This window comes from Orcinus orca, chromosome 3, assembly GCF_937001465.1.
Source record: "Orcinus orca chromosome 3, mOrcOrc1.1, whole genome shotgun sequence".
NCBI classification, from domain to species: Eukaryota; Metazoa; Chordata; class Mammalia; order Artiodactyla; family Delphinidae; genus Orcinus; species Orcinus orca.
Genome location: NC_064561.1, coordinates 143898607 through 143924195, shown reverse-complemented (window position 1 = coordinate 143924195; position 25589 = coordinate 143898607). Strand labels below are relative to the sequence as shown.

Here is a 25589-nt window from a genome sequence, read left to right as displayed (position 1 = left end):
TCTATACTTTGTGCATCAACACTGCTAGAACTAATGTTCTAAATAATTAAAGGGCATTGCCCATTGAGAATCATTACAGAAAGATGGTATTTCCCTAGGGCAGAAAACTGTGCTGATAAAGTTTAAAAGACAGAAAAAAAAAAAGACGGAGAGAGCTTTTTGTAAAGTGTAAAAGAGATAGCTATATTAATAAAACATTTCTGTTAACTATAACAGGCTCAAGCAATCTAGTGACCTCATGTTAAAAGTCTGTTTTCCCTTTTCACCTAAAAAAAAATGAGCTTGTTTGCGTATTAATATAAAAATCATTAAAAGCTATTATTAAGAAAAAACAGAAAGATATCAAGACTTGAGCTTTAAAGAAAAAACATCAGATCGAGATAAAAATATGGAAATTCGGTATCATTTTTTATTGCTCCAAACCTGCAGAAACAAGTTTTACACTTATGAATCTCTACCTACACATTTAAATAATTCAAATATTTAGACTTCACTTTCCAATAAGTTTGACAAGTACCATTTTAAATGAAACTATATTAGAACTGAGTAAAATGTAAATCTTTATATATAACAAGAAAGAAAGGTGTTCTTTCTTAAGAATTTATGTTTTTATGTTTTGGAAAATCGCGGCATTTGTCTGGGCATATGATCTGCTATTGCATAACAGTAATAACAATAATAACAGTATCAATGATACTACTTACTGCATATTGATTATACCTCTATCTCAAGATCTTTTTTGGTTTATTTTTTCAGGATCCCTCTAATGATTACTCAATCTTCTCCTCAACGCAGTGTGCTAGATCATGATGACAGAATATCTTTCTTTTATAGCACTGTTAACAATTGCAATCTTCAACCAGCTGTTCTCTAAGGATTCCCCTGCCAAGCTCTTATTTTCATTTCATTATTTCTTTGTTCTCCTGTCTAAGCTACACACAAGTTACCCAGATTTTCCACTCTGGCCCCTTTCAGTAAAGACTTCTTTTGGCTTGACAAATTATCAGTCAAAACTACAGTCTAAAAATAAATAATATATTACAAATTCTCCATGTTAAAATTATATCATTCTATGCAACATCCAAATTATTTCATACATAGAACCTTCTTACATAGAACCTTCTTCCCATAAGGCTCAAGTGATTTTACTTATCACTTATGAAAACAATTCCAGTTATTTTATGGAGCTATTTACTGTCAAAACATTCTTTACAAGCATTCTTTTCAAGCTCCATAATCTTATTTCAGGTGTGGAATGAACTAAACTCAGTCAGTCTATACACACACTAATGAGCTCAGACACTTGAATATGTTTAATTGTAAGCCTAAATAAAACAAAATGAAATTTTACTTGAATCTTTTCCTTTACATACGAGTAGAAAACTTGTAGATGTTCTTTTTTTTAAAATTTTTGGTCAAGGATTTATATGAAATTTGGATTTCAGAATTTCTAGTAATGAAGTTAAAGACCTTAATAGGCCCAGTCTGGAAGGAACTATGCAGTGCCTGCAAATGGAGATGCTAGTTTTATTCATTCGACTCTTGTAAGAACACCTTGTTGTTTGTACTGAAAGTCTGCACCTTACCTGCATTTGAACCACTAGATACCCCTTTTCTCAAGAAACGAATACTCAAAGTGGGTATGTGAACATTTAAATAAGAGAGTTGTGGTTGCATATGGAATTCTACATAAAGAGATATTACTAAAGAAAGAAAAAGAATGAGTCTAGACACCAGTGAACAAAAGGTAGAAGAGGTTCTATAGACAAATTACTCAGGTGCGGATGAGTTCTTTTCTACCAGAGCCCAGGCTCATTGGAAGAGTGGCCACTTCTAAGCACCATTCAGTCTATTGTCTGTACCATTGCCCACGTCTAGTTCATTGTTTTCGTCAAAGGCACATGCAATTCATAGGTAAAGAAAAAAACTAAAGTGGCAAGGAGAAAATGCCTGTTTCTGAGCAGCAGAGTAGTCTATTCATCTCAACAGATGAAAGCAGGTATCTTTCATTACGTGTTTTTGTTCTTACAGGAGGAAGTCTAAAAATACATGATTTTCATATTTGTGCTACCACAGCCGAGCTTTTCAAAGTCACTGCCAGAAATGGACTGGTTTTCTTACCTGCTTTTTCCATGTTTTAAGTTAAGGATGTCTGCCTCATTATAAACCTTGCTGCTTCCCTAGACTTTCTGTAGTCTGGCTTCGCTGTGATTACTGGTCGAAACCTTTAATTACAGTATATAGTTTGTGCAGCTGCCTGGAAATTGGTCTCAGGGTCAGTGGCTCTTCCCGTTCCCCTCTTTCCATTCTTTTGAAGCAATATTGCTGAACTGGAGGCATTGTTCCAGCTTTTGGCTGTGCTCTGTCTGCTGCACACTATGAATAGCTTTGCAATCACTCTAGCAATTGGTTCTTCAAGTGCCTTTAGGTTGTCAATTGTAATTCATTGGCTCCAGGCACCTTTTCTCTTTTCATTCTCTTGAGGTCTTTTCTTATTTAATTTGCAATAATATTAGGGAATGTCTTCTTCAGACATGTCACTAATGTCTTTCTGATTATGAGGCTTGGTATACATGTGACTTTCATACATCTGCCTGTTAAAATGTTTCACTACTTCCCTTATGTCTGATATGGGATGACAATCTTTGCAGTACCTTGCAAGGAATTTAGCTTAATCTTGAAGTCTTCTTTATAAAGAATAATCTAAAGAATCCGCTGTAAAAAACTCTCACTGGAGTTAATTTATGTAATTAGTTGTTATTTTTGTAACTTCCCAAAGGCGTAATTTTTCATTTTTGTAATAAGAATTAAGCTCTCATATTTTCTTCCTAGAATCGTGCTCTATTTTTTTAGTACATACAAATTATAAATTTGAGCTCTTATACAACTGAGAAATAGTTAAGAAATAAAGGGTTCTATTTAGAAATCAATGCCTATGTTTTTAGATCCTTTTCAGAAAACCTATCCTCAGACATCTCTTGAGAGATTATATAAAGAAAATATTCTAACTATTCAAAATGAGTTCTGATGGTTCTGCACTAGAGGAAGTTTATTTTTCTTTAGAGAAGAGAATCAACAAACATATCTCTTGATCTATTTAGGAAACAAACAAACAAAAAACCTTTAGTGTATTAAGTCTCAAATCCTTAGTTCTGGATAAGACCCAGCAGATTAACCCCTCTCATTAGCTGTAGCCATCCCAGAGTAACCAAAGGTATTTTTAGACAGACACTATGTAATAATAATAATGATAATAATTATCATAATGATAATAACTAACACTTATTGTGCTTTTTATCTTCAAAGCACCTTACTGGCATTAACTATGAGTCTATTTTGAAATAAATTTAACTCGACAAATGTTTTATTAACTTTGTAAGCTCTGGAATGTGTAGTAACTGAGTTTCTTTGCAAATGAAATAAATAAATAAAACTAAAAACCAAGGAAATGATTCTGGAAACTTTTGCCTCAGAATCATTTGTTGCCTTTGCTGAATGAGAGTTAATCAAATACTTATTTTTACAAACTACAAAATTGAAATACAGATATAAAGGGTGAAGTTCACCAGTACAACCAATCAAATACATATTGCTTCAAATAACGAAGAAGTAAAATAATATTGTTTGGATAAAATCAAACTCTAACTGTATTAGTTATGGTTCATTATTGTAAAATATTTATAGGAAGAAAAACTGTTAAATGTAAGAATTTTAAAAATCCTTCTAAGTTTCACAAATGTAACAAATACTTTTATTAATTTACACAGCTAAATTTGTTTTTATTAACTTGAATACATTGCTTTAAAATCATCTCAGTTATGTTCCCATAGAGTTTCACCATGTACCATACCAGCCTCCACATGAGAAATATAAACAGTAAAAGACAGTTTGTGATGCTAGCAAGTGAAATAAGCTCTATGTGGTTAAAAGACAGGCAATTAATAAAAACATATTAAAATAATATTATTCAGGCAGGATGTCCTCACTTTTTATGAGGGACTTGGGAAGAAAACAGTAACCTGTTGTAAGCAAAGTCCTCAAGTGAACAAATATAAGTACATAAAAAGACATTAAAACAAACTTTTGTAAATATGGTAGTTAACAGATTGAAGCTTTTAAACACTATTAACATGGTTGGAGTGGTGAGGTTTCATAGAAGATGTGGCTCGTGAGCAATATTCAAAGGTCAGGGTTTGATGCAGAAGAAAAGGAAAATTTTTATATTCAAGGATGGAAATAGATGACTCATACTGAGTAAAAGGAGAGTAGGGAAATCTAGACAAAGCTGATGGCATTAAGCCAACAGGGAAGCACATACAGAAAGACTCAGAGGTAGTGCTCATTCAAACAACATATAGTGAGCACAGAGACATAAACCAACAAGAACTCCTGTCCTGCAAGTAGCTTGCAATCTTGAAGGGTAGACAGAAAAGTTAATAGGCAATTAATTCTAATCTTTATGATTAGGATAAGACCAGGATGCCTTGGGAAGTCACAAGGAGGGCATCTATCTCAGTCATTGGTATCCAGGAAAACTTGTTGCGACACATAAGCTTTAGGTGGTTTTCCTACGGCAACAGGAATAGTGAGTAGTAGATGAAATGACAGAGAAAAGAAAAGGGAATTCAATTCTCAAGCACATTAACCTGTTAAATCTGTGGTGTTTCATTTGCTTCTAGCAGGAATTAGAAGATAACACTGATTTTTAATATGGGTATTGTGAAAAACAGAAAGGAAGTCTGTTCTTTCTGGTCTGTGTTGGGGGATAGGAAGGAAGGGAGGAAGGGAGGAGATGTGGGAATGTAAGCAACCAGGGAATTCTGAAAAGTACTACAGGTGAGAGAGCTGGGCACTAAACTGTCTGGAGGAGGAAAGTAAGAATTGGAAGAAGTTCCAAAACTTGCCAGCTTTACAGAAAATGAAGATATGCATGTGACTGAATAAAGGAAGAAAGTGGAAAGAAATGGGGGTTTTATAAAAGAACATAATGAATTCGTTTTGCATATACACTTTATATTTTCAAATGTATTACTTTGTTATCCCACCTAAACAATTTTCTTGATAGAAGGGACCTTTCTTATGTAACATATTTGTTAATGGGAATTTCTTTAGTTTTCAGTGGGCAGGGCATATTCTCATCATATTGCCTGGTGGATGCAAGAAACACAGGTATACAGGGCTCCCTAGAATGGTGAGATCAAGATGACTAGATTTAGAATCAATGAAATCAAATATGCAAATTAATTTTTTTTCAAGGAATGCATATAAAAAGAAAAAACACATCAAAATACAAAAAGGGACTTCCTGGTGGCACAGTGGTTAAGAATCTGCCTGCCAATGCAGGAGACATGGGTTCGAGCCCTGGTCCAGGAAGATCCCACATGCCGCAGAGCAACTAAGCCCGTGTACCACAACTATCGAGCCCGTACTCTAGGGCCCACGAGCCACAACTAGTGAGCTCGCGTGCCACAACTACTGAAGCCCACGCACCTAGAGCCCATGCTCCGCAACAAGAGATGCCACTGCAATGAGAAGCCCACGCACCACAACGAAGAGTAGCCTCCGCTCACCTCAACTAGAGAAAGCCAGCACGTAGCAACGAAGACCCAACGCAGCCATAAATAAATAAACAAACAAACAAATAAGTAAGTAAATAAATAAATAAATTTATTTTTTTAAGTACAATAAATAAAATATTCTGGCTGTTTCAAGTAGTCTCTAAAAGTTGCTCTATAATAATGACACTTTTGTAATTAACTACTGAAATGATTGCGATTTCAGCTTCTCTTGCAAGTGAGTAAACAGTTTCAAGAGATCACTGAGCCATTCAATGGAAAACTAACTTCCAAACGCTCTCATTGTTTCCCCAAGATTAAACTGTAACAGAATGGAGTACATCTGTAAGGAATGGACAAAAAATAAGTTGTATCTCTTATATCACTTTAGGATAAGTGTACGTCCTATAAGGGAGTTTTCAAACTGCTCACACAATGGGTATGTACACTGTTCATACCTATTTCAATACTGAAATCGAATCAGTATTCTAAAATGCTGCCAAGAAGCAGGTCAAGATATTTGGAAGACTCTTAAGATTTAAAGTATACGACACTTTACAATGACTATACCACACACGCGCACAAACACACTCATTTCTCTCCATATACAGAAAGTAATATTAAATTACGCTGAGATTTTATGTGATTTAAACACTGCTTTGCACTTCTAATAAAAGATTTGTCATGTAAAATCAGAGATGATATTCATTACTTCATAGAACTACCAGAAAAGAACAGCTCTCCTGTCAAGCAGTGTAAATATAGAAATTTTAAACTAGTGGATTATTTACAGACAAACAGTGTCCAAAAATTTCAATCTTGCAAAACTCTCTCTGGCCCTTTGTAGGAAAGGGGAAAAGTACACGTCGTAGAAATAATTATCTATAAACAAGAAGTAATTGTATTTACATGTACTAGTTAAACAACATAAAACATATATTAGCACTCTCTTCCAGAAAATGTCTAGACTAAGAAGTGAGAACTAGATAAACTATTCATGACATGGTGAATACTGAAAGTACTATTCAAAAAACATGAATATTGATAATCAAAACAAAACATGGTCTAAAAAAGTAATGTTTATATCATGACAGAAATACAAATACTCTTCTATTCTTCTCAAATAGAACACCAATTCTACGTACATCACAATAACGAACTAAATTACAATTGAGCAACAACTGAGAAATGCCTGATTACAAATCTCAACTTTAATGCTGACATCCTAATTTACAAGCTGGATTTTCCTATGCTACAATGAATGAGCCATGGAACCAAATAGTGTCATCTGACCTTATAATTCTACTTCAAAATTCTGTTTCACAGTTTTCATCCTTTTTTACATTTTTTAAATTGAAGTACAGTTGATTTACAATGTTGTGTTAGCTTTCATATTCCTTAATATTGGCTTTAATATAAAATATTCAAGTTAACTCAATATTTTTGATGTATTATTTCTGAAAAAGTTAAATACTTTTGGATTAAGGAGATGAATGAATATCAAATCAGATTAGATTGCTGAAAGGATAAACTATTTCTTTCATGTTGACAAAATGTGTTATTTTATCAGACATGGTAATGCCCAATAAAATGAGAATAAGATTTGAAAAAGCTAGGAGGTAAAAGAATCGCAATCAGCAACTGTGTCGAGGGAAAACAGGATTACTTTTATTGGCTACTCTATCAACTTAACTTCTCATAAAATCCTCCTGATCTATTAAATAACTTCAGAACTGAAGTATGCTCTCCTATGGGAGCTGTAAAACAAATTAGATACAATTACAATTCAATACAAATAAAAAACCAATCTATTTACCCTTAAGATGATTCTCGTTTTAGAAAGCTTTATCATTTATATTAGACCAGAATTTTCCCTAATGAATCAAGTGGGTCACTTGACATAATTATAGATTTTCATATTATGTTTTCTACAGAGGAAAATAGTTGATATGAGTAAATTCTGGAAAACTGTGGTAACTACACCTCCCTAAAGTGAATACAACAAACATCTGTTGCAAGAACTGCTTGGCTTTCAGACAGTATGTAAAGGGTGTTCTTTTTCCCAGTGTTTTGTTATTACAAAAAAAAAAAAAAAAGCTTATTTGTTAAAAAAACATGTTTCTACTATTGAGTCTCAAGGCATAAAATCTTAAAATTCTGGTAAGTTAAACATAGGTCATTGCCAGGTAGGTATATCACAGAAAGGGAAACTATGCAATGCACAAGACTCCACTTGCTTTCTAAAAGGGCAACAAAATAATTGGGCATGTTGCCCTCTGTCAGTGGGTTACATAGTAATTTTAACCATTGTTCCTATCTTAACTTACTTCTCAACACAAACCTAGCAAAACTCACATCACAGAGGAGGGAACTAAATACATAACTTCCTGATGATTTTCATCCTCTGTTGGAATCCAAGTGATAATTCAGCTTTCTCCTTTGGATTTCACTGGCTCCTACCAGCTTCTAAGCTCAGTGGTAACCTGATATCCTCATTAAATGATAAATGAATTCTTTAAGTCTTACTCCAGTGACAGGATAAATAATTGCAAAGTTTCTGCATAATGCATTAAGCACAAAATGTAATAATTTCAATGGGAGGAGGGGAAGAATCAACAAGCCTCTATGCCTCGTCTTTTCTTAACTGCATCAAAGAATTGTTCTGTGCTTCTTGGTAAACTGAATGCATTTTCCCTGATTCTGAAAGAATAGAATTTTACCTACAATTCACAGGTATTCTGCAGAGTAAAACACCATCTTTTTAGTATTTGGAAATTCCACAAAGTGCACACAAATGAGCAGGTACAAATGAATAAAAATGTTTATAAGCAACAGAGCAGCGCACAGCACGTAATAATACCTTTAGGATCAGGAAAGAAAGTAATAAACAGATGACGACTTCTCAACATATTTCAAATAACATGTAACTTTGCTCACTTCTCAATCTTCTATCTCCTCTTCTACTCGTGCCCACTCCCAACCATTCTGAGGTTACTGTTTATAAAAAAGTTTAAGATTCCATTTTTAGGCTAACAATAAGGTATAAACATTCCCAGGGGTACTGCAGCAAAGCATCATAATAACTACACTGAGAAACCTCTGCTGTTCAAGGAATGGGGAAAATAGGAAGCTTCCATTTCTTTCTCTCCCAAATCCAAAGTAAGTTTAAGTACTTCATTATGTTTCGATAAGTTCAAGATCTACAACGGAATTTGTTCATGGATTCAATTAGGGCAGTCTAAAATGTTAACATGCACCTGGCCTAGTACGTGTTTATATAATCATAGGGAAAATGCTTTACATAGAGCAGTCCTCAAAATGGTATTTGCAAATTCCATCACAAGTCAAAATTTTGAGGAAAGTTCATTTAAAATGGATATGAGTAAAAAGGAAAAGTCAAAGTCACATATGTTCCAGTATATACAAGTTTAGAATAATTTTCAAAGTGTATCTATGATTACTCTACATTCACAACTTCTTCTTACTAAAAGATGAATCACAAAAAGATAGTTGCCCTTTTCCTAGGAGAGACAGCCAGCCAACACCCACATGGCATACTCCAAAGCAATCAATTGTTAAAAGCTTCCTTTATTCAACGTAGCAGTCTTTAATTCCTACGGAGGATTACCATGGGTCATATATTAGGTTTAAAGAACACATTAGTTTCTTTTTTTGATGTCTATGGAAACATATAAACAGTTTCTCAAATTAAAAAGCAAAAAAAAAAAAAAAATTATATTTTCCACAATGAGTCTCAGAATACCAATGCATTTTCAGCAAAGCACCTTATAAACATAAACTAATCTAACATTCATAACTACCCATCATTATACACTATTATATCCACTTTACAGACAGAAAAACTGGTGCTAAGAAGTTAAAAGATGTACCTGAGGTCTTAAGAACAGATCAGGAAGGCACCCAATTACAATGCTGGAGATCTGCACATTGATGACTGTCTAAATAGATTTGCGTTACTCTTTTTATCTTAATCACTTAATGTTATCCATAAGGTATTTCACAAAATCTACAAAGGAAAAAGGTGCTAACTACTTAATTCTGAGTGAGGCAACAAAATATACACATAAGCTCTAAAGCTCTATTTAATAAGAAATCCTTGCCTTCTTTACTACTTTTCTAAAATAAATGACAATTCTCTAGATACAGTACCTCCTACACTTCAAGTTAATCCCACTCACTCCTCATTTTTAAAAAATCACATTATTCCCATTTTACAGGTGAGAAGACAGGCACAGGGACTAAGCTATTTGCCCATGGGTCCCACACAAAGTGGGAGAGAGTCTGGAGTTAGAACATGTTATGTCCTGGGCTCCCCATCCATTTTCAGACTAAAGGGCAATGTGGTTTCTATTATTCCGAAGTCACTAAAAGAAGCACACAAGCTATCTACCTTACGTTTGGTAGTGTATATATGTCCATGCCTCTCTCTCGCTTTGTCACAACTTTGTCACTACCAAACGTAAGGTAGATAGCTAATGGGAAGCAGCCGCATAGCACAGGGAGATCAGCTCGGTGCTCTGTGACCACCTAGAGGGGTGGGATAGGGAGGGTGGGAGGGAGGGAGACGCAAGAGGGAAGAGATATGGGAACATATGTATATGTATAACTGATTCACTTTGTTATAAAGCAGAAACTAACACACCATTGTAAAGCAATTATACTCCAATAAAGATGTAAAAAAAAAAAAAAAGAAGCACACAATTTTTGAAGGGGGGGTGCGTGGGGGAAGTAATGGAACATATCCTGAAAGTTACAGGTGTAAAGGAATACATCAAAAGTTTTGATTTCACTATTCTTAAGGTTAAAATTCACTATAATTTAAGTTTTGAAAGCTATTCACATATCTTATTACTTTAGTACCATGAATCAGAAACTCTGCTGAGACACTGATTATCTGCCCAGAATTAGTCTCATGCTTTTATAGGAAAGATACAAGCTAAGAAATGAAATTAAATATGGAAGATAAAGAATGGGTCCATACTAAAAGGTATTTGCTGGCATGGAACTTGCAAGATAAGACGTCACTTTTCAGCCTGGCTGATTACAGAATAGGACCCATTGCTTCTCGTCCACAGTGAGCATTTCAGAGAGACAAGAACACGACATTTGAGGGCAAGTGATGCATGGTAATACGCACGACGCATTCCTTGAAAAGAAGAATGAACTAAGTAAGCTGTCGAGGTAAAAAAAAAAAAATGTTAAATGACCAGGCCTTTAGCCCTTTAAAACAGATGAGAAATATATTCCTAGAAATCCTTTAACTTTTGCTAAACAGTTAAAAAAAAAAAAAAAAATCTATGGTCTCCAAGTGGGGTTATGGGTGTGAATAATAATTTTTATCAGATTGATATAGGCTTTCTGTTTTCTAAAAAAACTTAGGTTTCATGTTGCAAAACAGTATAACCAGCATATCTCCAATTACAGGAATCTTTTCAGACTCCAACATGGCAGCAAAAGTCAACAAACAAGACAGACAAAGAGCTGTTGCCTTAATGAGACATACCTCTTGTACTGATCGAGCGGCTGGCTTGTCTTGATGATTGGCCAATATTAAAAACGGTAAAGTGCATAACTGTGGGTGCTGAAGAGCTGAGTGCAGTTCATTTCTAGCAGTCTCTAAATCATCTTCTGAAGAGGCACTGTCTAATACAAATATTACCCCTTGAGATCCTTGGTAGTAGCGGCTCCAGTATTTCCGGATATTATCAGCCCCTGTCAAAAACAAAACAAATTCTCTTTTTAAAAACAGCTTTCAGCAACTGAAAAAAGTTCCCAACAGTAATTTCCTATTGGAAACCAATGCGGCTTTAAAAATTAAGTGCGGGGCTTCCCTGGTGGCGCAGTGGTTGAGAGTCCACCTGCCGATGCAGGGGACACGGGTTTGTGCCCCGGTCCGGGAAGATCCCACATGCCGCGGAGCGGCTGGGCCCGTGAGCCATGGCCACTGAGCCTGCGCGTCCGGAGCCTGTGCTCCGCAACGAGAGAGGCCACAACAGTGAGAGGCCCGCCTACCGCAAAAACAAAACAAAACAACAACAAAAAAATTAAGTGCGGAGATCACAGATGATGAGAACAAAGGCATTAGAGCCAATGGGTGGATATGGCCTTGAAGGAGAACACTAAAGTTTAAGAGTCATTCTTCATGCCTTTCTTATCAAAATATGGAAGAAAGAATCAGGATAAGTACTTCTTAGACTTAAACACAAAAGAATGTTTTCAGATTTTGCTTAATAGTCCTGAAAAAACTACCCTCTCTATAGACTGAGTTTGAGCCTAACTCAGGGAGCAGAATAACCGAGCTGTTCACCAAGGGTTCTCTCCATACCATTAACATTATCTTGTTGACATTTTCTGAGAACTGCTTACACTGATCAGGCCAGCTTTGTTTAATTTATCCAGAAAGTTAAAACTATTAGCACAATACCTTTATGTGTCAAAGTGCTAAAGTCTGTAATGATGTGCAATCTTGGCCTTTGGTACATCTGCATAACACCATTTGGCAATGAGCACACTCATGGCCTCAGTCTGATGGGATGTTCATAGAAAAAGATATTGAGATGCTCTTCAGCCAGGGCCAAGTCTTATTCCTTGTCCTATTTCCAATATCTAGCATAATGTACAACTCAAAGTTTGATACAGGAATGAGGAAAATGAGGGAAGGAGGAAATGAAATTATACACTAATTAGGCTTCCAACTCTGAGGAAACTGGGACCAAGAGAGGTGAAGTGACTAAGCTCCATTCATGTGTATAGCAATCACAAACTTGAGATCTGTGTCTGAGTTAGTAGGCAACTTGCCCAGGGAGGGCATGGGTATTTCCCATCACATCATGATGAATACTTCCTTTTCTCTGATTCATGAATAGCACGGGCAATTTTTGTGCATATGTGTGTATTGCGGGGGGTGGGGGGGAACTTATATAACCAATACAAGTTATTGGTTACATAACAAAAATTAGATATCAAGGAATTTCACCAATTTAGGGCATATAATCAAGTTCTGGCCACTCAATAACTACATTTTAGGCATCTCTTGAACATCTAGCTCCTGTGGTGGATATACTGTGCTGAGTGTTAGGGATTCAGAGTAGAGACTGGAGTTGGTGTGCCAATTGTGTGTCTCTTCCCAACACTGTTCAGTGACATCATTTTGGTAGCTTGAAAATGGACAGGGTAGGAGTATTTTTCACCAAGAAAAATCAGCAAAAGCTATCTGTCAGGTCTTTTCTTCCCCTGGAGAGCCAATATACCACTAGATGACACTGAGAAGCTCATGTTTTTTCTGGGAGAAATAGAATAAAAAACAAAGATTATCATAAAGAGTAATAAAGCACTGTGATAAAGGAACTTATTAGGGTTCTCCGGGAACACGGGATGAGACATCTTATCCAGACTGGGCAAGTCTCTTACAAGAGTAATATAAACCAAACAACTACCATTTATTAAGAACTTCTACATTCCAGGCACAGAGCTAAGTATTTTCAAAAAAAAAAAATAGCTCATACAATTCTTACAACAATCTTAAGAGGAAGCTGTAATTGACTCAGGCTTTGAAACTTATTTTGAGATGCTAAAATCTGGGGCATTCATCAAAATACTATGAGAAATAACCAGGGATATAATAAGAACAAGGGCATTTGATGTTGAGCCACCGAAAATATGTAAAGACAGGGGATATGAGCGGGGTTAATGCCTATCAGGCAGGGTCCAACCAAGAAAACAAAACAAAGAGAGGAAATTTAAGCCAGAGATTATTTAATATAGGGAATTAGTTGCATAAGTGATGGTGGAACTAAGAAAACAATAGGGGCACTGAAATTAGCAACATCTTAGGTCAGGCACCCTACATGCAGAGCCTGAGACGGCATTTCTTAAACACCTGAGTATAGACAGAGTGCTGTCAGGAGAAACAAGAGTGAAAGAAGGAAGCCAGAATGGGGGAAGGAGCTACACAAAGATATGGTTTCAGAAACCTAGCCTCAGTCTGATCCAATGAGCAGTTCTAGAATGTGGACTGAACCACGGAATTTGCCCCATCCAAAAGGCAAGGGGGCTGGGCTGTTACAGCCCTGAACAGACATTGGCTCTGAGCCACCCCTGGGGAACAGGAGAGGGGGCTGGGGCATGATCTCATAATCGCCCCAACATACTTGGTTGAGGCAATTACTGTCAGCCAAGGGCAGGCCTCTGGAGAAGGGTACAGGTGTGAGTCATTAGCAGCCAATACCCGCAGCAGCTGGGAGATGGATGCACTGGCCCAGTAAAGGAGATCTGGGTAGGGTACCAACAACATCTGCTACATCCAGACATTATCCATATGGGAGAGAAACATCCATAAGCTTGAAGAACAAAAGTAGGGACAGTGTTACCTGGTGGTAAATGTTTAAAATAACAAAAATGCTGTGCGCACATGTATCCATACACAAGCTTTTTATACATTTGACCTACATAAAGGACGTGTAGCACAAAATTTTCACATAATAAGAATAGATGCAACATGCTTTATCATAAATTCTATAGACCTCATTAGTGCTCACAGAATGCTTTCACTGATTTCGCCAAACTTCTGTATCTATAGCCAACCAGCAGTTGAGGTTGACCAACTCCAGTTCTGAAATAAATGTTGGTTGTGCTAAGTGTTTACATGTATTAAGTCACTGGCCCATGACAGTCTTATGAGGTAGGTACTTTTATCACTCTCATTTTATCAATAAGGAAATCAAGACACAAAACAATTACATAATGTGTCCAAGGCTAAGCAGCTAGGAATATATTTAGGTCTACTGTGATTGAAATACAAGGATCATTGACCAGAAAGGTGACAAAGCTAAATAAAGAACTCCACTACCACATAAGCCAAGAGGGGGAAAAAGGGAACCTGTTAGAATAAAAGGTACCTAAGTGCTTATATATATTAATGCTTAGAGTGGGAACCTATCCAAGAACATTTCCCAACCAATTAATTCAATGAATAGTATTACTGTCTATTCTATACAAGTCACTGAGCTAGGACCAACAAGAAGTATTTAGAAAGCCATTATTCTTCTCAGCTCAAACCCTCAAAGCCTGTAAAGTAATGCTGATTACAATGAGGTCTGCAAATGTATGAGAGGAAAAAAACATGGCCATAGCATTGGAGGGTATCCAGGGAGTGAAGTATAGGAGAAGAATACTAGATGCATGATTTAATGGAACTTGTTCACTGGAAATATGTGGGACATACTGGAAATCCAACTTGTGAAGTCATCTTTCAACAAGAAACTATTTTCACCTGTCACATTTAGGAGCCCATAAGGAACCCAGTGAGATGAAATGACAGTCCCAGGACTGTGTTGGTGGATGAAACAAACCCAAATACCATAACTTTTTAAAATGCTCTGTATATGACATAATATATGAATGTTATTAATATTGCAAAGACCCTTTTCTTTAATCTCCTGCTACCCAGTCATCTGCCCAATCTTAGCATTTCTGACTTTCATCACAAGCAGTGAGCTTGGAATTGTAAGTTTCAGTTCAGCCTCCCACACAACAGCGTTAGTGAGTAGCAGCCTCAACCCAGATCAGGGCCGAGGAAACCAGGAACAGGGTGGTGGTGGTGGGATACAGCTGTTCAGTCCAGCTGAGTGGGCCTTAAGTTCACTCACCAACTTCAAATGAGAAATGGATGTGTCATCCACCCAGCTGCCAGGTGCTTTGAGAAGTGAGCCTAACTGGGGAAATTCGGAACACCTGTTTGATTGCCCACATCCCAGCATTCCTAACCTACAAACCAAATCCACACAGGGTAACACACACAGGACAGCACATCTAACAGTAGTCTGAGCCTGCTCTTATTCTAATGACTGGCAATTGTGTGCTCTGTGTCCCTGAAATTACAATTGTTATATAAAAAGGATAAATACCAAACTCAAACCTGATCTATACTTTGTTCATTTAGATTAAAAATCAAAGGGCTGGTCTAAACAGTAGAGAGCTTGGGTGGAAGGTGCTGTCCAATGTCCTCATTACCCAAGATCTGAGATCTCCTTACTGAGGGTTGTAAGGAAGTCTTGGGAATCTAAGAGTTCATTCTGAGAGCCAATCAATTAGGATAGCCTGGTTCAAGGTACCACAACAGGAGCAGTGATAGAAGACAGGAGCATAATGTCCTCACTGGGCAGGTTCATTTCTATGGCACACCACGTACTTGTTAATTCATTAATTCATTCCTCTAATGGATATCTACTGAGCACCAGGCATCGTCTTAGGTGCTGGGACACAGAAGTAAACAAAACAAGACCAAACTTTCAGTCTTCATAAAGCTTACATTCTTTACCAGCAGAGCCAGTCTACCATTATGGAGGTTAAAAATGCCAGGTACTGGTATTCCCAGCCTCTGTCTCTTGCAGCATGGACATCTGATTCAGTTCTGGCGAAACAGGACTCGACAAAAGTCTGCTGTGAGCTTTTGGAAAAGATTTTGCCCCTCATTAAAAAGATAGATGCCCAAAGAGAGACGTCTCTTTCTTCTACTGTTTAGATTTCATTAGGTGATCAGGTGATGCTTTGAACAGTGTTAGCCTCCTAGCAACCTTAAAGGAGACATACCAACATATTGAGGACATCAGAATAGAAAGACAGAAAGAACCTGGGTCCTTGAGAACAGTGCTGAGCAGCAGAACTTATCCCCAGTTCTGTATTACAAGAACTCATTCTGTGAGCACAGTACATGCCAATTATTCAAGCCAATTGTAGAAGACTATTTTGTTATTTGCAGCCAAAAAGATGCTTAGTTCCCTCATGGTAAATTAATATGCTATGAATAAGTTCATTAAAAGAGTTGCTCTTTGAAAGGTGGACCCAATGAGCTAAAAAACAAACAAACAAACCAGGAATATGCAGGAGTCAGCTACAACAATAAAATAGTTGCTCCAAGTTTTCCCAATGGAAAATCTGATCTCTAGACCAGTGATGTCCTACTGACCTTTTGTGATGGAAAAAAACAAAAAAATTCTACATCTATGCTTTCCAACATGGTAGCCACTAGCCACACGTGGCAATTGAAATGTGGTCAGTGGAACTGAATTTTTAATTTTATTTAAATTTACTTGGTTTTGCCTAAGGCACTCAGCAGCCAGAGAACACTCCCAGACGAAGAATTCCAAGAGGTTTAAGTTGTTGAAAGTCAGTCTGGTGCTCATGGAAATGGGGTTATGGGGGACACCAACAAAGCCTCCCTCAGCTACCCCCCAAAATAGCATATAAATGTCAATTTAGGCCATGTGACTAGCTGTTGGCTCATGAGCAGAAAACACACACACAAAAAAAATACAATCGTTATTATGTGTAAATAAATATCCAAGACTTGGTTTATGTAATTATCCATATACTTTCGGGCAGAAGAAGTAGCCATTCTCAAAGAGTGTTCTTCAAGACTCTTTCTGGAGACCCAGGAATCAACACTGTTTTTATAATTAGAATAAGACATTATTTGCTATTTTCACCGCACTGACATTTTTGCTAATGGTGCAAAACAAAGGTGAATAAATTTGCGGGTAACCTAACATGATCAGAAGTGCTGGCTTCAAACTAGTAGTCACTGTATCCTTGACCACCATGTATTTGCCAGGGCGGGGAGCAAGTTTCACCTAAGAATGAACTTAATAAAGCAGTAAAAAGTTTTATCAAATTAACTCTTAAACATGTTTTTTTAAAAAAACTAAATGAGAAGCAGTCAAAAAGCATTTTTGCTACACACCAAAGCACATGGTTGTTTGGAGGTTAAGCATTGGTGCAACTGAGTTGTGAGCTAAACTAGTCGTTTTTATTTTGCTGGAATCCCATTTTTACTTGAAATTTCAACTGACAAACTATGATTATATTCAGTCTTGAGTATTTGATAGACATTTTCTCAAAAATGATTACATAAGCCTGTAAGTTCAAGGAAAACAACTGAAAATATTTGTTGTCAGTGGTAAAATTTGTTTTCAAGCCAAAACTAGAATTTGGGGAAAATGTTTGCATCACTGAGATCTTGACAGCTTCTCAATGATGAGATTGGTGATGATATTAATAGATATGTATTATAAAATGTTTCAACATTTGGAAGATCTACCTAACTTCATGAATCAATATTTCCCAAATGACCAATGCATTATGGTACAAAACTATGCATAGATTAAAAAAAAACACACTCGAAGCACAAGACTGATCATTGGATGTTACGTAACTGAATACAAAAAAGTGCAGGGATGTGGTTTTCAGATTCCACATCGCAAATGACCTTTAAAAACTACCACTTGTTAAAGAATTCCAGTGTTGTATGAAAGAAGACGATCAGCAATCATCCGAACCGGCTATTAAGATACATCTTCCTTTTTGAATTTATCTGTGTGAGGCTAGAATTTTTTTACTCCAACCCAAATAACACATAGCAACAGACTAAATGTAGAAGCTGCTATGAGAATCCGGTCCTCTTCTACTAAGCCAGACGTTAAGGAGATTTGCCACTGTTCTCAAATATTTTTGTTTGTTTTGGAAACTGTTAATTTACATTAAAACATTTTTTTAATATTGATGTGTAATGGGTTTATTGTTACTTTTAAAGGAATTGAAGATTTTTTAAAAAATTTATCAGCTTTAATTCCTAACATGGCAAATATTGATATATATCAATATCGACACATATATATAAGCTACATAAACAAAACCCCTCTGAGGTCTCAATAATTTAAGAGAATAAAGGACTGAGATCCCACAGAAGTTTTAAGAATTGTAGATACTAATTATCTTTAATATGCAAAAGAAACTTAATGGTCTCTTTAAGACCTACTAAAATTTGGCATAAATTCAAAGCTGTTTTCCAACAGAAATAAAGATGTTACACTGAATTATCTTTACTCTCCCCTGACTGTCTCCTGTCCAAAGATAGGCCAGCCGGAGCTGGGAGCATAATCTCAAAATTAAGAGGTCCATATAGGAGTCATACTAATCCCCTTGGTCTCATTGTGTTGGAATTCTAACCCAGCGGTCACATGCTTCCACGCTTAGAAAGATTCTCATAAAGTGAGCAGCCCAGGAGATTCTGAGGCAGGTTGTCCTCAGCTTATCTTTGGCAAAACAAAGTTCTAAACGCTACACAAGCTGATACACCAACTGCCCTCTTTTCTCCTTATCCTCAACAAGCATCCTGCATGCCTGTCTGTATTACTCTAAACACAGTTTTACATCATTACCTTCAAAGTCAAGTCCTAACAACTGTACTTGAGGACTATTATGCCTGCTATCCGATAGCTGCCCTGCTCCTATGTTCTCACTCTGGTTCACACTCTCATGACTTTCTGTCTGGATCATCAGAATGGCATTCTAACTGGTCTCCTCACTTCTGTCCTGGCAGTGATCCAATGAAATTACTAATACTGGTCCAGAAAACTAGCTCAGATTATATCATCATTCCGCTCAAAAATATTTAATGCCTATAACTTGCAATTCCCCAACTCCTTGGTTTAGCTTTTACAGTTCTCCACGATGAAGCTCCAACTGGCCATTCCTACCTCATTTCTCCATTACACTCCTGTACACTCCACAAATGCAACTTTTGCTCTCCTGGACCAGATTCAGGCTTTCCACCTTCACCTTGATTGTGTTATCCCCTCTGCCTGGAGTTTCTAACCATGTCAGTTCTCCCCTCAGCTCTTGTTCATTTAAATTGCTAGATGCCCTTCAAGGGCCAGATCAAACATCACCTATTCCACCAAGCCTTATGTGATCTTCCACCTGGAAATAACTTCTCCGAAAGTTTTAGGTTACTTCTCTTGTTTCTGTTCATAACCCTTCCCACCCTGCGGCATTCATTGTTAGCTGAATGCATATTTCATCTTCCTAGTTAGACTGAAAGAGCCGTATGGGAGTTTTGCGCATTTATGTGTCTCATTAACTCCATACTTTGAATGAATCCGCCATGAAGTCTTACACATACTGGGCACTCAATCAGTATTTTTTAAATGAACTGAGTAACCTTTTATAAAACATTTATTCAGATTTCTCAAATGCAGAATGTAGAATTTACCTAAAAAATCACTCCATTGTACAGAAATAATTTATCTTTTTGGTTGATGGTGGTAGTTTGTTGGTTTACAGTTATTAGCACGTAATTTTTATGCTTATGGCACATACCCAGTTCTGCAAGAAATTTCTCAGCCAACGTCTGATATTAAAAACTTTTTAAAAAACACATACACAACAAAACTTCACTCTACTTATTGCTTAGCCTTTCTCGGAGTTCTGTTTTGGTGTTTGGAAATGTGCATCCATGATGCAGCGTGTGCTAAGCCCCGTACTAAAAAGTAAGAGCATTACCCTATGCTCAATGTGATCCTTTTTGATCCTATCCTATTTGTGATCCCTTGCCCTGTCCTGGTGCCCACCAGAACCAGCAGCCATGAGAAACTGAAAGCATGGAAAGAAAGCACTGTGAGAAGAGCTCTGGGAAAATATTCCCTTCTGTGCTCCTGTAAAAGCCAAGGGCTGACTCCCTAGAAGATCCACAACCCCCAGGGTGATCACGATTTGCATGGCTCCAAATAGAAAACAGCAAATTCCTGAGCTATTGGCATAACACAAAAAGTAAAGCACATTTGTAGTATTCTGGAAACTCTGGTGGCTGGAGTAGAAAAGCTAGTATGGGAACGATTTTGTTGAAATTGCCATTGACCAAAGCAACCAACTGGGGAAAGCCAAATAGGAATTTTCTGGCTGAAGTGGAAGATGTTTGTTACATACTCAGGGTGAAATAAGATCTTTTAATACTGTGGAAATGCTATTGCATTCTAGCACAGCTTGCCATTTCTCCCTTAGCAATATTTCTTTTTATTGCAGACTTTAACTTACCAACTATATGACAAAATTGACAGAGATAACATGAGGTTCCAGATTAACACAAATTCACAGCCCACAGAAAAAAGCTTAAAACTATCTAATGGCTCATCCTATATAACAATAAAAAATAATTAGAGTAACAGATTATAAGCCTTGGCACTCAAAGATAGATATCAGTTTCTCACTCTAAAGGTAACTTCTCTGTGATTAATTTGACCCCAAACAAGTTATTACTATATAACCTACTCATGTAATAAATACTATATAACCTACTCATGTAATAAAACCTTAAGAGAATTCTGCCTGGTCTACAATACTTATTTGATCCCACCCACATCTACCCTTTCTTGACACTCCCTGTCATTCTTAATGGAAATGCTTACCAAAGGGACAATGAAGTTTTCCTTTGTGGACTATTCCGTTGGTTCTATTAGTTTTCACCCTATTGATTCCAGAAATATAGCCAAGATCCATGTTTAGGCTTAAGCATAAAATAGTGAATGGCAAGGGAACAGTCTAGACTTTCTGGGCGTGTTTAATAATGTACAAAAGCTAACATGCGGATGGTCCTCAACTTACTATGGTTAAGCTTACACTTTTTCAACTTTACAATGTTGCGACAGTGATATACATTCAGTAGAAATCATACCTTAATTTTTTTTTTCCATCTTTGTTGGAGTATAATTGCTTTACAATGGTGTGTTAGTTTCTGCTTTATAACAAAGTGTATATACATATACATATGTTCCCATATCTCTTCCCTCTTGCGCCTCCCTCCCTCCCACCCTCCCTATCCCACCCCTCCAGGCGGTCACAAAGCACCAAGCTGATCTCCCTGTGCTATGCGGCTGCTTCCCACTAGCTATCTACCTTACGTTTGGTAGTGTATATATGTCCATGCCTCTCTCTCGCTTTGTCCATACCTTAATTTTTAATTTTCATCTGTTCCTGGGCTGGTGACATGCCCTATGATACTTTCTTCTTGATGCTGGGCGGCAGTAATGAGCCTTGGCTAACAGTCAGCCACGTGATCACGAGGGTAAACACCTGATACACTTACAACCATTCTGTACCCAGATAAGCATTCTGCTTTTCACTTTCAGTACAGTATTCAATGAGTTACATGAGATGTTCCATTCTTTATTATAAAATAGGCTTTCTGTTGGATGATTTTGCCCAACTGCAGGCTAACGTATGTGTTCTAAGCACATTTAAGATAAGCTAGGCTTAGCCGTGCTGTTTGGTAGGTGTATTAAACACATTTTTGACAAAATTATTTTCAATTTACAATGGGTATATTGGGACATAACCCTATCGTAAATCGAGGAAGATCTGTACATTATAATTTGAATTATGTAATTGGACAAATCAATGTACTTTACAAATCATAAATAAATATGGACAGCTGTCATCTTAGGGATCAGATATGTTCCAAAACTTTCAGAAGGTCCCAATTTTTTCAGATTTTTGGTACACAATTTTCCTTGAAAACAAGGCAATGCACTGGTGTTGGGGTCAGTCCTGACAGGCAGGCCAGCTCTGACAGAGAATACGACAGTAGAATGACAAACAGCATGGACTCTGAAGTCACTGGGTTCGAAATCCAGTTCTGCCACATGTCATCATAGTGACCTTGGATAATCAGCTTAATTGTTCTAAGCCTGGGTTTCCCTTTCAATGAAAGGGAGAAAATAATACTTAGGTACCTCATGGGATTCTAGAGATTAAATGAGATAACTTATTTGACATAGTGCTTGGAATGTTCCAAATGTTCACGAAGTGTTAACTGTTATATTCTTATTATTGTTACTATTATTATTTGGCCACCACTTAAGCCTATAACTTATTGGACTACGGAACTAACCTGAGTTCTAAGATCTGGTAGTAAAAGTGCTGAAAGAAACAGCCAAAGAAGGATAATAGATTCCTCTGCAATTTCCAATATACCCAATTTTATAAAAATAAACCAAGTTTTTATTGGGGGTGGTACTTTCCTCTTTTCTAGTAACTTTATTCTATATCCGACCCCTCCTGCAGCCCCTAGTACTTTATATTCCTCAATTTCTTCCTCCCCTATGGCTGTCCAGATTTCTTCTCCCCAACACCAAAAAAAGAGGTTTCTCCTGTTCAGATGAAAGTGCACATTCCTTCAGTTAGATTTTCAGCACAACAGTGTGATTAATCAACTTAACATTAAGGTGACACTTTCATATATTTTATATGAAAAACCCCAAATTAATCACTAATACAAAGTGAGCTCGTGTGTGAGAGTTGATGTTGTCTACAAGGCTGATGTATGGAATACACACACACTCGCACACACACACGCGCGCGCGCACACACACACACACAGAAAGCTATTACTACCCTGTACCTGTCCCTCCCTTTTGCTATAAAGGCATAGATGATCACATATCGCTGCACTCCAGTGATACTTCCAGTGGCTCATGTAGCTACACTTGTGAGAGCTCAGGAAGTAGGTAGGAGTTAAGGGAGGGGCTGCCATTGGTAGGCAAGTGCTCTCTCTGTCTTTTACTCTGAACAGGACTCCTTTTAAATAAAATGTAGTTGGATTATGAATAGGAAAAAGGCAAACAAATCTCAGCACAAAATGGGCTCTTTTCCTCAGGCATTCTCACAACTGTTTATAACCCACTTTCTCACAGTTTTTCCATTGCTTTTACGAAAAGACATCATTTTCACAAGGTACTATGTACATAGCTCTACAAATCAACTTTGCTAAAAATCCCCAAGCTCTTCCTCGCTAGGCAGGTTCACCACTGTGCCTCCAGGGGTCTGGGCAGACTCTGACACCAGGCAGGTGCTCAAGATTTGTTGATTAAGTCAATTAATAAGTGGATGAAAGAATGAATATGTAGGTTATTTGCCCATAGATGTGAATATAAGCAGTCTCATATTTCAATACAGTTTAAAATATAGTAACAATTACTATATATTAAAACAAGACTAGCCTACCACGTCATATATACTATTAAACAGATTTCTTCACATGTAACTATATTACTAAATCAGTAATTGCCAACCTTCTGTCTTTCATGCTGTGGGATGTCTCCAATTATCTCGAGAGGCAAGTGGAGCTCTCAAAATGAAATTAATTTTAATTAACTTTTAAAATGTAAGCGTGTATGGGAACAGAGGGTTACACAAAATAGTGTCACAGCATAAAAAGATTAGGAATTAGTGCACTAGCCAAAGAGAAGACAAAAGAGTTTGAAACATTGCCTGAGGTCAAGCATTTCACTTCTAAATAGTTTCCCATGAAGAACACACTCGAAAGAAAAGAGACAGTGCAATTTAAACGATCCTAAGCCTACTACTGTTTTATTTAGATGGGGATAGTTAAAGACTATATTTGCCTGAGGACAGAGAACAGACTACATGAAAAGAAATATTTCTTAGGTATCCAGTACAGTCCCACCATGCTGAATTTTCTTAAAGCTCTGACATTAGCTTGGGACTTATATTCATAGCTGACTAATGAGGACACATCACTCCTTTCATGCCTTTCTTATTCGAGATAAGTGAAAACAATTAAAGGGTAGACATGCATAATAGTATGCCGATCTGACACAGGATCAAGGTCCTTAAAAAAAATGTTTTCAACACATTTATCATAGACTTGTTGCTACTCTGAATAATGTCTCCTATAAGAAAATGGCTAAGCCTTTTTTTTTTTAAACTTAGGAAAGAAAAACATAGTACCCCTTCCACCTTGATTCTTTGGTTTGTATCCTTCAAGATTTCTCTCTCCCTTAATTAGAAAAATAATGGTCTTGCTATAAACCTCAAGAATCAGGTCATTTCATCAAATAGGCACACATACACATGCACGAACACAGTCTCTTAGCACACAAATCAATCTAAGGTCATACATCCTTGTAAATAATGAACGTCTAAGCAAGTATTTCTGTACGACAATAGGAAGCATTAAGAGAAATGACCCATGTTTTACATTGCCATAAAGCCAGACACCACATTTTCTCTTTCTTTATACTTGCCATAATGAAGTCACAGATACTCAATACATGATTTTTGGATTTACATGAAGAGGGTTCTATCAGGAACAGCATACGGTTGTCCCTACATAAACAGCCAAAGCCTCACAGAAACATTAAGGGGAACCCCTTAACGTTTGTGGCAGGCAGGCTCCAAGATGGCCTGCAAGATCCCCACCTTCTGGTATCGTCACCTTTGTGTAATCTCCGCTCTTGGAGTATGGGCTGGTCTAGTGCTTCACTTCTAGGTTACAGAATGTGGCAGAGATGACAGGATGTCACCTCCACGATTAGGATACAAAAGATTATAGTTTCTGTCTTAATAGCAGATTAGCCTTCTTGGTTTGGACACTTCAGTGAAACAAACTGCCATGTTGGAGAGGCCCATGTGACAAGGAACTGAGGACATCCTCTGGCCAGGAACCAACGCCCTCAGACTAACCACATCCCCCAGGAATTGAAATCTGCAAACATAACTCTAGCTTAGAAGAGGATCCTTTCATGGCTAATATTCCATTATATTGATACACCACATTCTGTTTATCCATTCATCTGCTGTTGGATATTTTGGTGGTTCCTAACTTCTAGCTACTGTGAACAGAGCTGCTATGAATACTGATGTACAAGTTTTTGTTTGAACACCTGTTTTCAGTTCCTTTGAGTATATACCTAGGAGTGGAATTGCCGGGTCATATGATAATCTTAAGTTTAACTTATTGAGGAAAAAGTGTGGTTTTTTTTAAAGTCTCTAAGTTATAGTAAACTGCTACACAGTAATAGGTAACTCGTGAAGTTAAAAATGAATTTGTAGCCAGGCAGAAAATTCCAAAATGTGGACTAATGAACTAAAGGGGAAAAACTTACCTTAGGTCTTACTTGCAAGTCATTATTGCTTTAGTAAACAGCATCTACTACATTCTCAAAATGCTTCTTTCACAGGCAAGATTTAAAAATAACACCAATACCAGCAACTGCTCTGAAAGCTTATGGCTTGCCATGTGCTGTGCTGCACCATACTACCCAGACAAGGAAATGAAACTCCCCAGAATTCGTTCTTCTCACTTTCCACATCCTTCTTCAGAACATCTTCAGTCACATAGTTTCAGCTACCTCTAATACCCTGAAAACCATCAGTTCA

General features: G+C 37.1%; 1 protein-coding gene across 2 annotated transcripts in view; it reads right to left on the bottom strand.

Moving 5' to 3' along the window:
- Window positions 1-25589, bottom strand: part of ARL15 (ADP ribosylation factor like GTPase 15) — a 415519-nt gene that overhangs the window by 210693 nt on the left and 179237 nt on the right. For both annotated transcript variants that reach the window (XM_033437851.2, XM_004275132.3), the window contains one exon: window positions 11080-11288. In XM_033437851.2, the coding sequence (XP_033293742.1) occupies window positions 11080-11288 (209 nt within the window). The remainder of the gene's footprint in view (window positions 1-11079; window positions 11289-25589) is intronic.